Source organism: Mizuhopecten yessoensis, unplaced genomic scaffold, assembly GCF_002113885.1.
Source record: "Mizuhopecten yessoensis strain PY_sf001 unplaced genomic scaffold, ASM211388v2 scaffold6615, whole genome shotgun sequence".
NCBI lineage: Eukaryota > Metazoa > Mollusca > Bivalvia > Pectinida > Pectinidae > Mizuhopecten > Mizuhopecten yessoensis.
The window spans coordinates 46,853-59,444 of NW_018406638.1; the positions used below are offsets into that span (position 1 = coordinate 46,853).

Sequence of the window (12,592 nt, forward strand, 5' to 3'; positions counted from 1 at the left end):
AATGTTTACCACTGTATCTAGGCTGTGTCAATATATGGAATATATTGCTGTATAATGTAATGTTTACCACTGTATCTAGGTTGTATCAATATTTGGTAGATATTTATTTATAATGTTATGTTTACCACTCTATTTAGGTTGTATCAAGATATGGTAGATATTGATGTATAGTGTAATGTTTACCACTGTATCTAGGTTGTATCAATATATGGTAGATATTGATTTATAATGTTATGGTTACCACTCTATCTATGTTGTATCAATATATGGTAGATATTGATGTATATTGTAATGTTTACCACTGTATCTAGGTTGTATCAATATATGGTAGATATTGATGTAAAATGTAATGTTTACCACTGTATCTAGGTTATATCAATAAATGGTAGATATTGATGTTTAGGGTAATGTTTACCACAGTATCTAGGTTATATCAAAATATGGTAGATATTGATGTAAAATGTAATGTTTACCACTGTATCTAGGTTGTATCAATATATGGTAGATATTTATGTATAATGTTATGTTTACCACTGTATCTAGGTTGTATCAATCTATGGTAGATATTGATGTATAATGTAATATTTACCAATGTATCTAGGGTGTATCAATATATGGTAGATATTGATGTATAATGTAATGTTTACCACTGTATCTAGGTTATATCAATAAATGGTAGATATTGATGTTTAGGCTAATGTTTACCACAGTATCTAGGTTATATCAAAATATGGTAGATATTGATGTAATATGTAATGTTTACCACTGTATCTAGGTTGTAGCAATATATGGTAGATATTTATGTATATTGTTATGTTTACCACTGTATCTAGGTTGTGTCAATATATGGTAGATATTGATGCAAAATGTAATGTTTACCACTGTATCTAGGTTGTGTCAATATATGGTAGATATTGATGCATGGTGTAATGTTTACCACTGTATCTAGTCTGTATCAATATATGGTATATATTGATGTATAGTGTAATGTTTACTAATGTATCTAGGTTGTATCAATACATAGTAGATATTGATGTATAGTGTAATGTTTACTAATATATCTAGGTTGTATCAATATATGGTAGATATTGATGTAAAATGTAAAGTTTAACACAGTATCTAGGTTGTATCAATATATGGTAGATATTGATCCAATGTATAATGTAATGTTTACCTCTGTATCTAGGTTTACAATATATGGTAGAAATTGATGTATAGTGTAATGTTTACCTCTGTATCTAGGTTTATCAATATATGGTAGATATTGTTGTATAATGTAATGTTTACCTCTGTATCTAGGTTTATCAATATATGGTAGATATTGATGTATAATGTAATGTTTACCACTCTATCTAGGCTGTATCAATATATTGTAGATATTGATGTATAGTGTAATGTTTATCACTGTATCTAGGTTGTATCAATATATGGTAGATATTGATCCAATGTATAAGGTAATAGATATTGATGTATAATGTAATGTTAACCACTGTATCTAGGTTGTATCAATATATGGTAGATATTGATCCAATGTATAAGGTATGTTTACCACTGTATCTATGTTGTATCAATATATGATAGATATTGATGTATAATGTAATGTTTACCACTGGATCTAGGTTGTATCAATATATGGTATATATTGATGTATAGTGTAATGTTTACCACTGTATCTAGGTTGTATCAACGTAAATCAGTTAAATGCTTAAATGTTAAACGTTACAATAGCACATATCGCTAACAGAACAAAACATCAACGTAATCGTTAAACACCAGCAGGACACCAGTGCTATAGGACTGTTAGTTACCGGGGGTACTACTGTCTACACACACACGTAGCTACGTACAGTCATTATATGCAACCTTAAAGGTGCTGCGATAACGGCACATAGGACAGGAAACAAATCCGTACGTCACACGCCTCAGTAGCCTGACTGTTAGCTCGCCAGGTACCCAGCAGTCCCCTGCTAGCTGCTCGCCAGCTACCCAGCTGTGCCCTACTAAAGTGTAGCGCTACCCAGGTACCCAGCCCTTCTAGCTAAAATGGAGGTTGTAAGAGCTGATGCATCAGAGGCTGGGGCACATGGAGCCACAGATAGCCAAGTACAGCTGGTAGGTTTACAGGAGGCAAGCCAGTTCTCTAACCGGAAAGTTGTAAAATATTATTATCATTAATAATGGGATAGTACATAAAAACAATGTGTGTCTGGTCGTCTGTGTGTGTGATTTGTGTGTTTCATGTGTGTCTGGTCGTCTGTGTGTGTGTTTGGAGTGTTACATGCGTATCTGTCAAACGTACTAGCATATAGTTATGTTATCGGCCCGTAGACCTGGTGAACACTACCATTATAAGGTCACCTTAAATAAAATTATGTTAAAGTTAAACTAGTGGCATGGTAGTGACACGTCGGTTTAATTGACAGACGTAACCCTACAGCCCTAGATAATATAGCTAACGTATATAGACTTGTACAGGCATTGTACGCAAAAACACTATATCGAGCAGATCACATGACATAATAAAAAATAGTGTCTCTGGAGGCTGCCATTTAATATAATAGAAAAACAAGACTGAATATAATCATATGATGTCAGGCGCGTAGCTACCATGTAAGCCAAAAAGCCCGGGCTTGCACATGATTTTGACAAGTATAGGTTTTCATGATGTTTTTATCCTTGCTGATACTAGAAAGTGGAGTTTAAGTTTTGAATATATAGTATACATATGTAATTCCTCAGATATGATACATTGTTAATAGTTAGTGGGGCAACCTCGCTTCTCGAAATGCCCAACAAATAATAGGAGCAAGTATAAGGAACCAGTCACAAAGCACAAACAGAAGACGAAACTGTGTGGGAGACTGAGTAAAGGTGACAGTGAGGGTAACATCGGATCAGATTATGAGTAAGACAAACCCAATTGCATGTTCACTAATGCATAAGTATCAAATGCATTTATCAAGATTAGATAAAAAAACAGACAATGTATGTATGGAGGGTGTACAAAGCAATACCGACGGGTATTCTTCAGAATTACACTGGATCCACGTAAATAGGTTTATATATATACAAAAAATAGGACTTTTTTTCTTGCGGATTAAAACGAGAAAACGGACATCAGGACGTGGGATATGGCTCCTGGGACGTTCTAAAAAACAAAATTTTCATGGGGGAGATCCCCCAGACCCCCCTTACGGGAGGGGGAAGACCACCTCCCATACCCTCCCCCTGCCTCGGGCTACGCGCTTCGGGGGGGGGGGGGGGCAACCCCATGTCGGGCTTACACATGGTAAAGGGGCTAGCTACGCGCCTGGATGTAATACAAATGTCGGACTCTGAATGTAGTCCTATACTGTGATAGAAATGTCAAACTCTGAATGTAGTCATATGTAATCATATTATATAATAAAATAAGTCGCTATAGGCAGGGGAGGTCATTGAGTATAAGAAAAGTGTGATAATAAAATCAGATTCCGACAATCCTTGAATTCCTTGATTTTAGTTATTTCTGTTATGTTTTGAAAACATGGACTTTCATAATGTATACTGTTTATACTGGGTACAATGTATCGGTCCTGTCGGAGTAGAACATACACATAATGTATACAGTTTATACTGGGTACGATGTTTCGGTCATGTCGGAGTAGAACGTACACATAATGTATACTGTTTATACTTGGTACAATGTTTCGGTCCTGTCGGAGTAGAACGTACACATAATGTATACTGTTTACACTGGGTACAATGTATCGGTCCTGTCGGAGTAGAACGTACACATAATGTATACTGTTTATACTGGGTACAATGTTTCGGTCCTGTCGGAGTAGAACATACACATAATGTATACAGTTTATACTGGGTACGATGTATCGGTCCTGTCGGAGTAGAACGTACATATCATGTATACTGTTTATACCGGGTACAGTGTATCGGTCCTGTCGGAGTAGAACAGGTCCTGTCGGAGTAAAACGTACATATATTGTATACTGGTTATACCTGGAACAATGTATCGGTCCTGTCGGAGTAAAACGTACATATATTGTATACTGTTTATACCGGGTACAATGTATCGGTCCTGTCGGACTAGACTGTCGCTATAATGTATACTGTTTAGACTGGATACAATGTATCGGTCCTGTCGGAGTAAAACATACATATATTGTATACTGTTTATACCGGGTACAATGTATCGGTCCTGTCGGAGTAAAACGTACATATATTGTATACTGTTTATACCGGGTACAATGTATCGGTCCTGTCGGAGTAGAACATACATATAATGTATACTGTTTATACTGGGTACAATGCATCGGTCCTGTCGTAGTAGAACATACACATCATGTATACTGTTTATACTGGGTACAATGTATCGGTCCTGTCGGAGTAGAACGTACATATAATGTATAGTGTTTATACCGGGTACAATGTATCGGTCCTGTCGGAGTAAAACGTACATATAATGTATACTGTTTATACTGGGTACAATGCATCGGTCCTGTCGTAGTAGAACATACACATCATGTATACTGTTTATACTGGGTACAATGTATCGGTCCTGTCGGAGTAGAACGTAGATATAATGTATACTGTTTATACTGGATACAATGTATCGGTCCTGTCGGAGTAAAACATACATATATTGTATACTGTTTATACCGGGTACAATGTATCGGTCCTGTCGGAGTAGAACATACACATAATGTATACTGTTTATACTGGGTACGATGTATCGGTCCTGTCGGAGTAGAACATACATATAATGGATACTGTTTATACTGGGTACAATGCATCGGTCCTGTCGGAGTAGAACATACACATAATGTGTACTGTTTATACCGGGTACAGTGTATCGGTCCTGTCGGAGTAGAACATACATAGAATGTATACTGTTTATACTGGGTACAATGTATCGGTCCTGTCCGAGTAGAACATACATATAATGTATACTGTTTATACTGGGTACAATGCATCGGTCCTGTCGGAGTAGAACATACACATCATGTATACTGTTTATACTGGGTACAATGTATCGGTCCTGTCGGAGTAGAACGTACACATAATTGGCTTTTCCAATTGATCAGCCTCATCTCCATCCAGTATCCGATTTCCGTGATCAAATAGGGATCACCTAATCAATAGTGCCAGTGATTCACAGCTGACAACCCCATATGTTTTGTGATGATCGTAGAAATAAAGTTAAAACTCGTGTACTCTCATCAACAGATAAGGTTTGTGTGTACAAGAATCATTCATATACAATCAATATAATATAAACAGCTCTCTCCCATTGCAACATAAACATACTATTGAATGAAATAAAGGTATATTAATATTAAAAAAACTATGAAATATATATATATGTATATATCTTTTATATAACATATAGGTGTTGTGAGTAATAACGACAGTGTGATCCGATATAAATACCACATCCAGGATATCCTACCCTTTTATAACTTAAAACATATATATATACATGTATATACATTCAGACATATTGGATTTCACATTACCTGTATAAAGTAAACAAACTGTGTAGCGGTAACACAATGGTGTAGAACTGCTACCTGAACTAATTACAATATACGTAAGGTTGAGTACACCTGCGTCATGTTGTTTGAAGCACCGTTTACTCATTCTTTTAGGAATCAAATCTCTGACCATGTACAATTTTATAGTGTTTAAGATATTTCTTGTCTTAAGATGATATTTTAAAATAATGATGCTGACAGTTTTCTAAATCAGTTTCAATAATGATTAGATAGTCGAGGTTGAGAGTGTTCAATCCTATCTTGTTAAGCTGAGTGTGCTTATAACATCCGGTTTATTGTTAACTGTGTATATGGTGTCGACACTCCTCGATAGTAGATCCATGGACTATGTATGTTTTGACCTGGCATAGGAGGGTAATATATCATTGGTTTTTTATTTTGTATCTTTTATTAATCTTGCAGTTTTGCTGGTAAGTGACTACACGTTACATCTACTTGTTAACCTATACAGGCATCACGTTTATGGTGATGCCTGTATAGGTTAACAAGTAGGTTAACAAATATAAATCATAATCGACAATCATGGGTTTAATATTTTTCCATTAAATAAAAGTAAACAAAGACAGTGTGACGCTATGTCACGTGAGTTTATTTTAAACAGTTAACTAATTGAAAATAATGCACCAATTTAAAGATGGAACATAAATAGTTTATGAGAAAAATATTAGTATTATCACTTGTAATATAATCACATCTTTTTAGATAATATCGTCAATTGATATTATGTTGTTGTTACTGTCCTTGCTAGCCAAATGCAGTTCCAGACGTGCTGAATTGAATCGATTACCCCCTCCCCTCCAAGTTCCACAAGTACTTACATTAAATCTGCAGTATTGCTTACGCCCACTCCCATACAATGTAAGTACTTAAACTAATCTGTTGCACCCTCCCTCTCGTACAGACAATGTACCTGGAGCATGGCTACTACTGTCGGTATCGCCTATAATGGTACATATGTAGTAGTACCCTTGCTAAACTCCGACTAAGTTTTAGGAAGAGGGAAATCTAATCAAACACTTCGGAGTGAATCTGTGACTTCTCTAATGTATTGTCGGATATTTGAATGCCCTGTTTTCTTTTTGTTCGGATTTGATGTCAGTGTTGCTATCTATTTGGTTCTATTATATGTTATGATTTCACGTCCCAGGCCAGGCGTCTCCAGGAACTGTTAACTGGGCGCTTCACAGAGGAGGAGGCTCTCCGGATACTAGAACACAAAAACTGGGACCTCAAGGCGGCTGTTGGTTTCGTGTTTGAAAGTGAGTAGGAAAAATAAAGGTGTTATAAATGTAGGATATCATATTGTGACGTCACAATTAACAAAGTTCACACGAAACCATGCTCACCGTTTGGCTGGTAACAAAATGGTATTTGTCAGTAGAAAATTAGCATCCATTTACTAATAAATACAGTTCTTATATATGTACAACTGTAACTCACTTGACACGATGCAGCAGCTAAAACTGATGTAGGGTGTAGAAATGTGATGTGTATATATGTCATGGTTCAGTTTTACGTGGATGGAGACTGATTCCTTGTCAATATATTAAAATATTAATAAAAATGTATTAAATGTTTATTTAAACAGTTTGAAGATTTGAGAAGTATTAATCTTTCTGTTTTCGGATCTATTCATTGCTCGATAGACACAATACAAATACATTGTATTACATGCTGGGGTAATGACAACTGATGATCATATCTGTTGATGTGTGTGTGTTTAATATAGTTATTATTACTTATAATAATACAATATTGGAGAAAGGGCATGTTGTTTTTCGTGAATGACGCGTTTTCCTTCCACCACAATCCAGTTGTCCCGCTATTCAGGCAATACCGTACTGTAGGGGTTCTGGTAATACAACGATAACTGTGACAGATTGTGGTAGCAGTCCACTGATAACCATGTTTTGTGCTAGAAATGTTCACTATCAGTTTATATGTATAATGAAATAAACATTCTTTGTTTTCATTTTGGAGATATAATAAAATTTTATCCTGTTTTATTTGACCTACAATAATATTAATTAAAAATAAATGCATTTCATTAATAACTCAAAATAACATGGAATATAAGAATAGGTCGTCACAGACAACCTCATACTCTAAACTTTCCCCACTGTTGTTTAAAAGAGCTTCACAGATAACCTTATACTCTTAGCTTTCCCGAATGTTGTTTAAAAGAGCTTCACAGATAACCTTATACTCTTAGCTTTCCCCACTGTTGTTTAAAAGAGCTTCACAGACAACCTCATACTCTTAGCTTCTCCTCGGTTGTTTAAAAGAGCTTCACAGATAACCTTATACTTTTAGCTTCTCCACTGTTGTTTAAAAGAGCTTCACAGACAACCTCATACTCTTAGCTTCTCCTCGGTTGTTTAAAAGAGCTTCACAGATAACCTTATACTCTTAGCTTTACCCACTGTTGTTTAAAAGAGCTTCACAGATAACCTTATCCTCTTAACTTTCCCCACTGTTGTTTAAAAGAGCTTCACAGATAACCTTATACTCTTAGCTTCTCCACTGTTGTTTAAAAGAGCTTCACAGACAACCTCATACTCTTAGCTTCTCCTCTGTTGTTTAAAAGAGCTTCACAGATAACCTTATAATCTTAGCTTCTCCACTGTTGTATAAAAGAGGTTCACAAATAACCTTATACTCTAATCTTTCCCCACTGTTGTTTAAAAGAGCTTCATAGATAACCTTATACTCTTAGCTTCTCCACTGTTGTTTAAAAGACTTTTACAGAAAACCTTATAATCTAAGCTTCTCCACTGTTGTTTAAAAGAGCTTCACAGATAACCTTATACTCTTAGCTTCTCCACTGTTGTCACAGATAACCCTTAACTCTTAGCTTCTCCATTGTTGTTTAAAAGAGCTTCACAGATAACCTTATACTCTTAGCTTTCCCCACTGTTGTTTAAAACAGCTTCACCGATAACCCTAAACTCTTAGCTTCTCCACTATTGTTTAAAAGAGCTTCACAGATAACCTTATACTCTTAGCTTTCCCCACTGTTGTTTAAAAGAGCTTCACAGATAACCTTATAATCTTAGCTTCTTCGCTGTTGTTTAAAAGAACTTCACAGATAACCTTATACTCTTAGATTCTCCGATATTGTTGAAAAAAGCTTCACAGATAACCTTATACTCTTAGCTTCTCCACTGTTGTTTAAAACAGCTTCACAGATAACTTTAAACTCTTATCTTCCTCACTGTTGTTTAAAAGAGATTCATAGATAACCTTATACTCTAAGCTTTTCCACTGTTGCTAAAAAGAGCTTCACAGATAACCGTAAACTCTTAGCGTTCCTTACTGTTGTTTAAAATAGCTTCACTGATAACTTAAAATTCTTATCTTCTCACTGTTGTTAAAAGAGCATCACAGATAACCTTATACTCTAAGCTTTTCCACTTTTGCTTAAAAGAGCTTCACAGATAACCGTAGACTCTTAGCTTCTCCATTGTTGCTTGAAAGAGCTTCACAGATAACGTTATATTCTTAGCTTTCCCCACTGTTGTTTAATATAGCTTCACAGATAACTTTAAATTCGTATCTTCTTCACTGTTGTTTAAAAGAGCTTCACATATAACCTTATACTCTTAGCTTCTCCTCTGTTGTTTAAAAGAGCTTCACAGATAACCTTATACTCTTATATTCTCCACTGGTTTTTTTTAAAAAGCTGATGGATTATTGGGAATCAAACAAAAGGCGTACGATGTAGATGTTTTCTGTTAACTTTATACAGAAGGTAAATGTCCTGTGTTGACGTTGTGACTATCTGAGCGCTTTCCAGGTCTGAGAATGGAAATAAGCCGCGGCTTATTATCGATATTTTGGAGTAAACAATGATCAAATATTGCAAACACTGGACGTTTCTTAAACACAAATCTGTTATTTATTTTATTTATTTCAATATTATATTTTATTTCAATATGAGACTGAATCATGTCTGTAAGTGTTACTATCCACCTTTCAGGATTTTGATTCTGTCATGATACAATGTACGTTTTTAGATCATGGTGTGCATTTGTTTTTATGTACTAAAGTAATTATTTAATATATTACTATGTTGTCAAACCTCTAAAACCCCAGGCAATCTAACACAACAGTTTCTGTATAATGTGTTTGGGAAAAGAGATAACACAGAATTTTGAATATACATATTGGAATGAGACCATACATACTTGCTTTGGATTATTATACTGTTGTAAATTACAAAAAAATAGTAGCACATAAACCTTCTATGATCTTCAATGACTGTCAATGCTATCAACTTCTTGTCATTTTCTACACCAAAAAAAAAAGGCTGGGCTTCAAAGGATCTGCAAAATCTTAGATAACAGTTTAGCATTAACAATGATTTAATTTTCAATATCTTTTCATCACTCTAAGATTTTTTTATAACTTTGTTGTTCCTTATGAGTATGCTTTTATTTCAAAGGTAGTAATCTTAACTACTTTGAACATAAAGATATACAGATTTGAAAAATACAGGAAAAATTAATGCCATTTCGGTAATCAAATAAAAGATTGCCAATAATTCATTGAAATAATAACCAACAAACAATTCTGAACGCAAATCTTTAAACTACTGAATTTCATCGCAAATATAGGCTTAAAAGGCACTATTTCTTACTTGAAAATATCAAGAATTTCTTATTTGTTCACCTTCTTTTTTGCAATTGTGATATCACAAATAGGAGTTACTAATGTGACATACACAGATGTTTGTAATGGTGTTATTACACTGTAGCTTGTTACACTGTAACTTATTACACTGTAGCCTAGTAGCTTAAGCTTGTGATACATAACCATGGTATGTCTGCATTAATACCAGAGACAGCTTACCTCGGAACCCTTATAATATCTGCATTAATACCAGACACAGCTTACCTCGGAACCCTTATAATATCGGCATTAATACCAGACACAGCTTACCTCGGAACCCTTGTAATATCGGCATTTATACCAGACACAGCTTAACTCGGAAACCTTGTAATATCGGCATTAATACCAGAGACAGCTTACCTCGGACCCCTTATAATATCTGCATTAATACCAGACACAGCTTACCTCGGAACCCTTATAATAGCGGCATTAATACCAGAGACAGCTTACCTCGGAACCCTTGTAATATCGGCATTTATACCAGACACAGCTTACCTCGGAAACCTTGTAATATCGGCATTAATACCAGAGACAGCTTACCTCGGAACCCTTGTGATATCGGCATTAATACCAGACACAGCTTACCTCGGAACCCTTATAATATCGGCATTAATACCAGAGACAGCTTACCTCGGAACCCTTGTAATATCGGCATTTATACCAGACACAGCTTAACTCGGAAACCTTGTAATATCGGCATTAATACCAGACACAGCTTACCTCGGAAACCTTGTGATATCGGCATTAATACCAGAGACAGCTTACCTCGGAACCCTTGTGATATCGGCATTAATACCAGACACAGCTTACCTCGGAACCCTTGTAATATATTAATACCAGAGACAGCTTACCTCGGAACTCTTGTAATATCGGCATTAATACCAGAGACAGCTAACCTCGGAACCCTTGTAATATCGGCATTAATACCAGAGTCAGCTTACCCCGGAACCCTTGTAATATCGGCATTAATACCAGAGTCAGCTTCCCTCGGAACCCTTGTAATATCGGCATTAATACCAGAGACAGCTAACCTAATAAGATGAGGTAAAAGCAAAACATATAGTCCCCGTAAAATAGCCGCTTATGATATAGAAATGTGATAGTTACTAATAGATATATTGATTTATGTCGTTAGTAAGGCCAAAAGTTATATATATATATATATATGTTAATGCATGCTGTCTCTGATATTAATGTTGATATATACACGATGTATAGCATAGGTTTAAATTAATTTGCATAAAATACTATTACGTCCGCCTTTTTGTTGTAGGCGAACCGCGAGATGTGAGACAGATATCGGGTGCTGGACAAGGGGTAGGTGTCAAATCATGTCAATGTAGAGATAAGGAAATAAAGTGCCAAACAGAGAAGGTACACTGTTCAAATGTCCAATTAATTGACAAACGTTGTCAGCATCAGGTCAAACGAGGTCAATATGGTGTCAAAATGTTTATAGTGTCAAATGTCAATATAATAACAATACGAAAATATGATATAATAATATAAATTAAGTGCCGACAATATCAATAATTTTTAAGTACAATCAAACAATGCCATTGTAGTATCCAACAAGGGTGATTATAATTAAGGTCGCCATATAAAGCATGTATTAGTTCCCGTTTTAATTTCCGTAGAATAAAATATAGCGTGTATGTTCCTAGTTCGAAATAACTAACTGCTTACAAAAACATTCCAAGGGACAGAGATAGTACATGGATTCTTTAAAGACAAATGCGCACCCAACCTCGATATCCAGGGGTTACGCTCACTTTCGCTCTCTGCAGCCCTGGAATATGTCGTATTCCGGTGTCCTATAAAATTTCCATCCCCGTAAAATACTCATCCGGATGAATATTCAATGCATTAAATACTCATCCCCCCCCCCCATAAAATATTTATCCCCCCTAAAATTTATCAAAAACTTTTTACATAAATACAAACTTTATAGCATTATTACATCATGTTACCTGTAATACATGGTTCCTGTATGTCTATCCAGGTAATTATAATACACAGGGTGTCACCTGTGTGGGGACTGGGACCCTGGGGGCTTATCAATACAGGTGAGAGATAGGTGACACTGCATGGTGACCAGCACACAGGTGTGGCTCAGCTTTACACAGGAAAATAAACAGCCTTATAATGAATGATAGTTAAACAAAGAAATACACTGAAGTTTAAAAAACATTAAAATCTTAAGTTTTGATAATTCACAAAAGGTTATAATAATGCAACTTGCATTGGTACTGATCTGAATGCTGAATTTTGTAGAGTGTATTCTGAAAAGAAGTGTTATGTTTAAACTTTCTTGATATCACAGTTGATTTCTGACATTTTAATATATCAACCTCCATCTTCCCCAACAA

At 35.4% G+C, this 12,592-nt stretch overlaps 1 protein-coding gene across 2 annotated transcripts in view; it reads left to right on the forward strand.

Annotated features, from left to right (window-relative positions):
* Positions 1-1,814: 1,814 nt before the first annotated feature.
* The window catches only part of LOC110452329 (repressor of yield of DENV protein homolog), a 45,173-nt gene continuing 34,395 nt past the window's right edge, over positions 1,815-12,592 (forward strand). Inside the window, exons 1-3 of one of the 2 annotated variants that reach the window (XM_021500778.1) lie at positions 1,815-2,112; positions 6,700-6,811; positions 11,497-11,540. In XM_021500778.1, the coding sequence (XP_021356453.1) occupies positions 2,044-2,112; positions 6,700-6,811; positions 11,497-11,540 (225 nt within the window). In that variant the 5' untranslated portion in view covers positions 1,815-2,043. Of the gene's footprint in view, positions 2,113-5,827; positions 5,907-6,699; positions 6,812-11,496; positions 11,541-12,592 lie in introns of those variants that run through there. The other variant, XM_021500779.1, reaches the window with a different exon arrangement.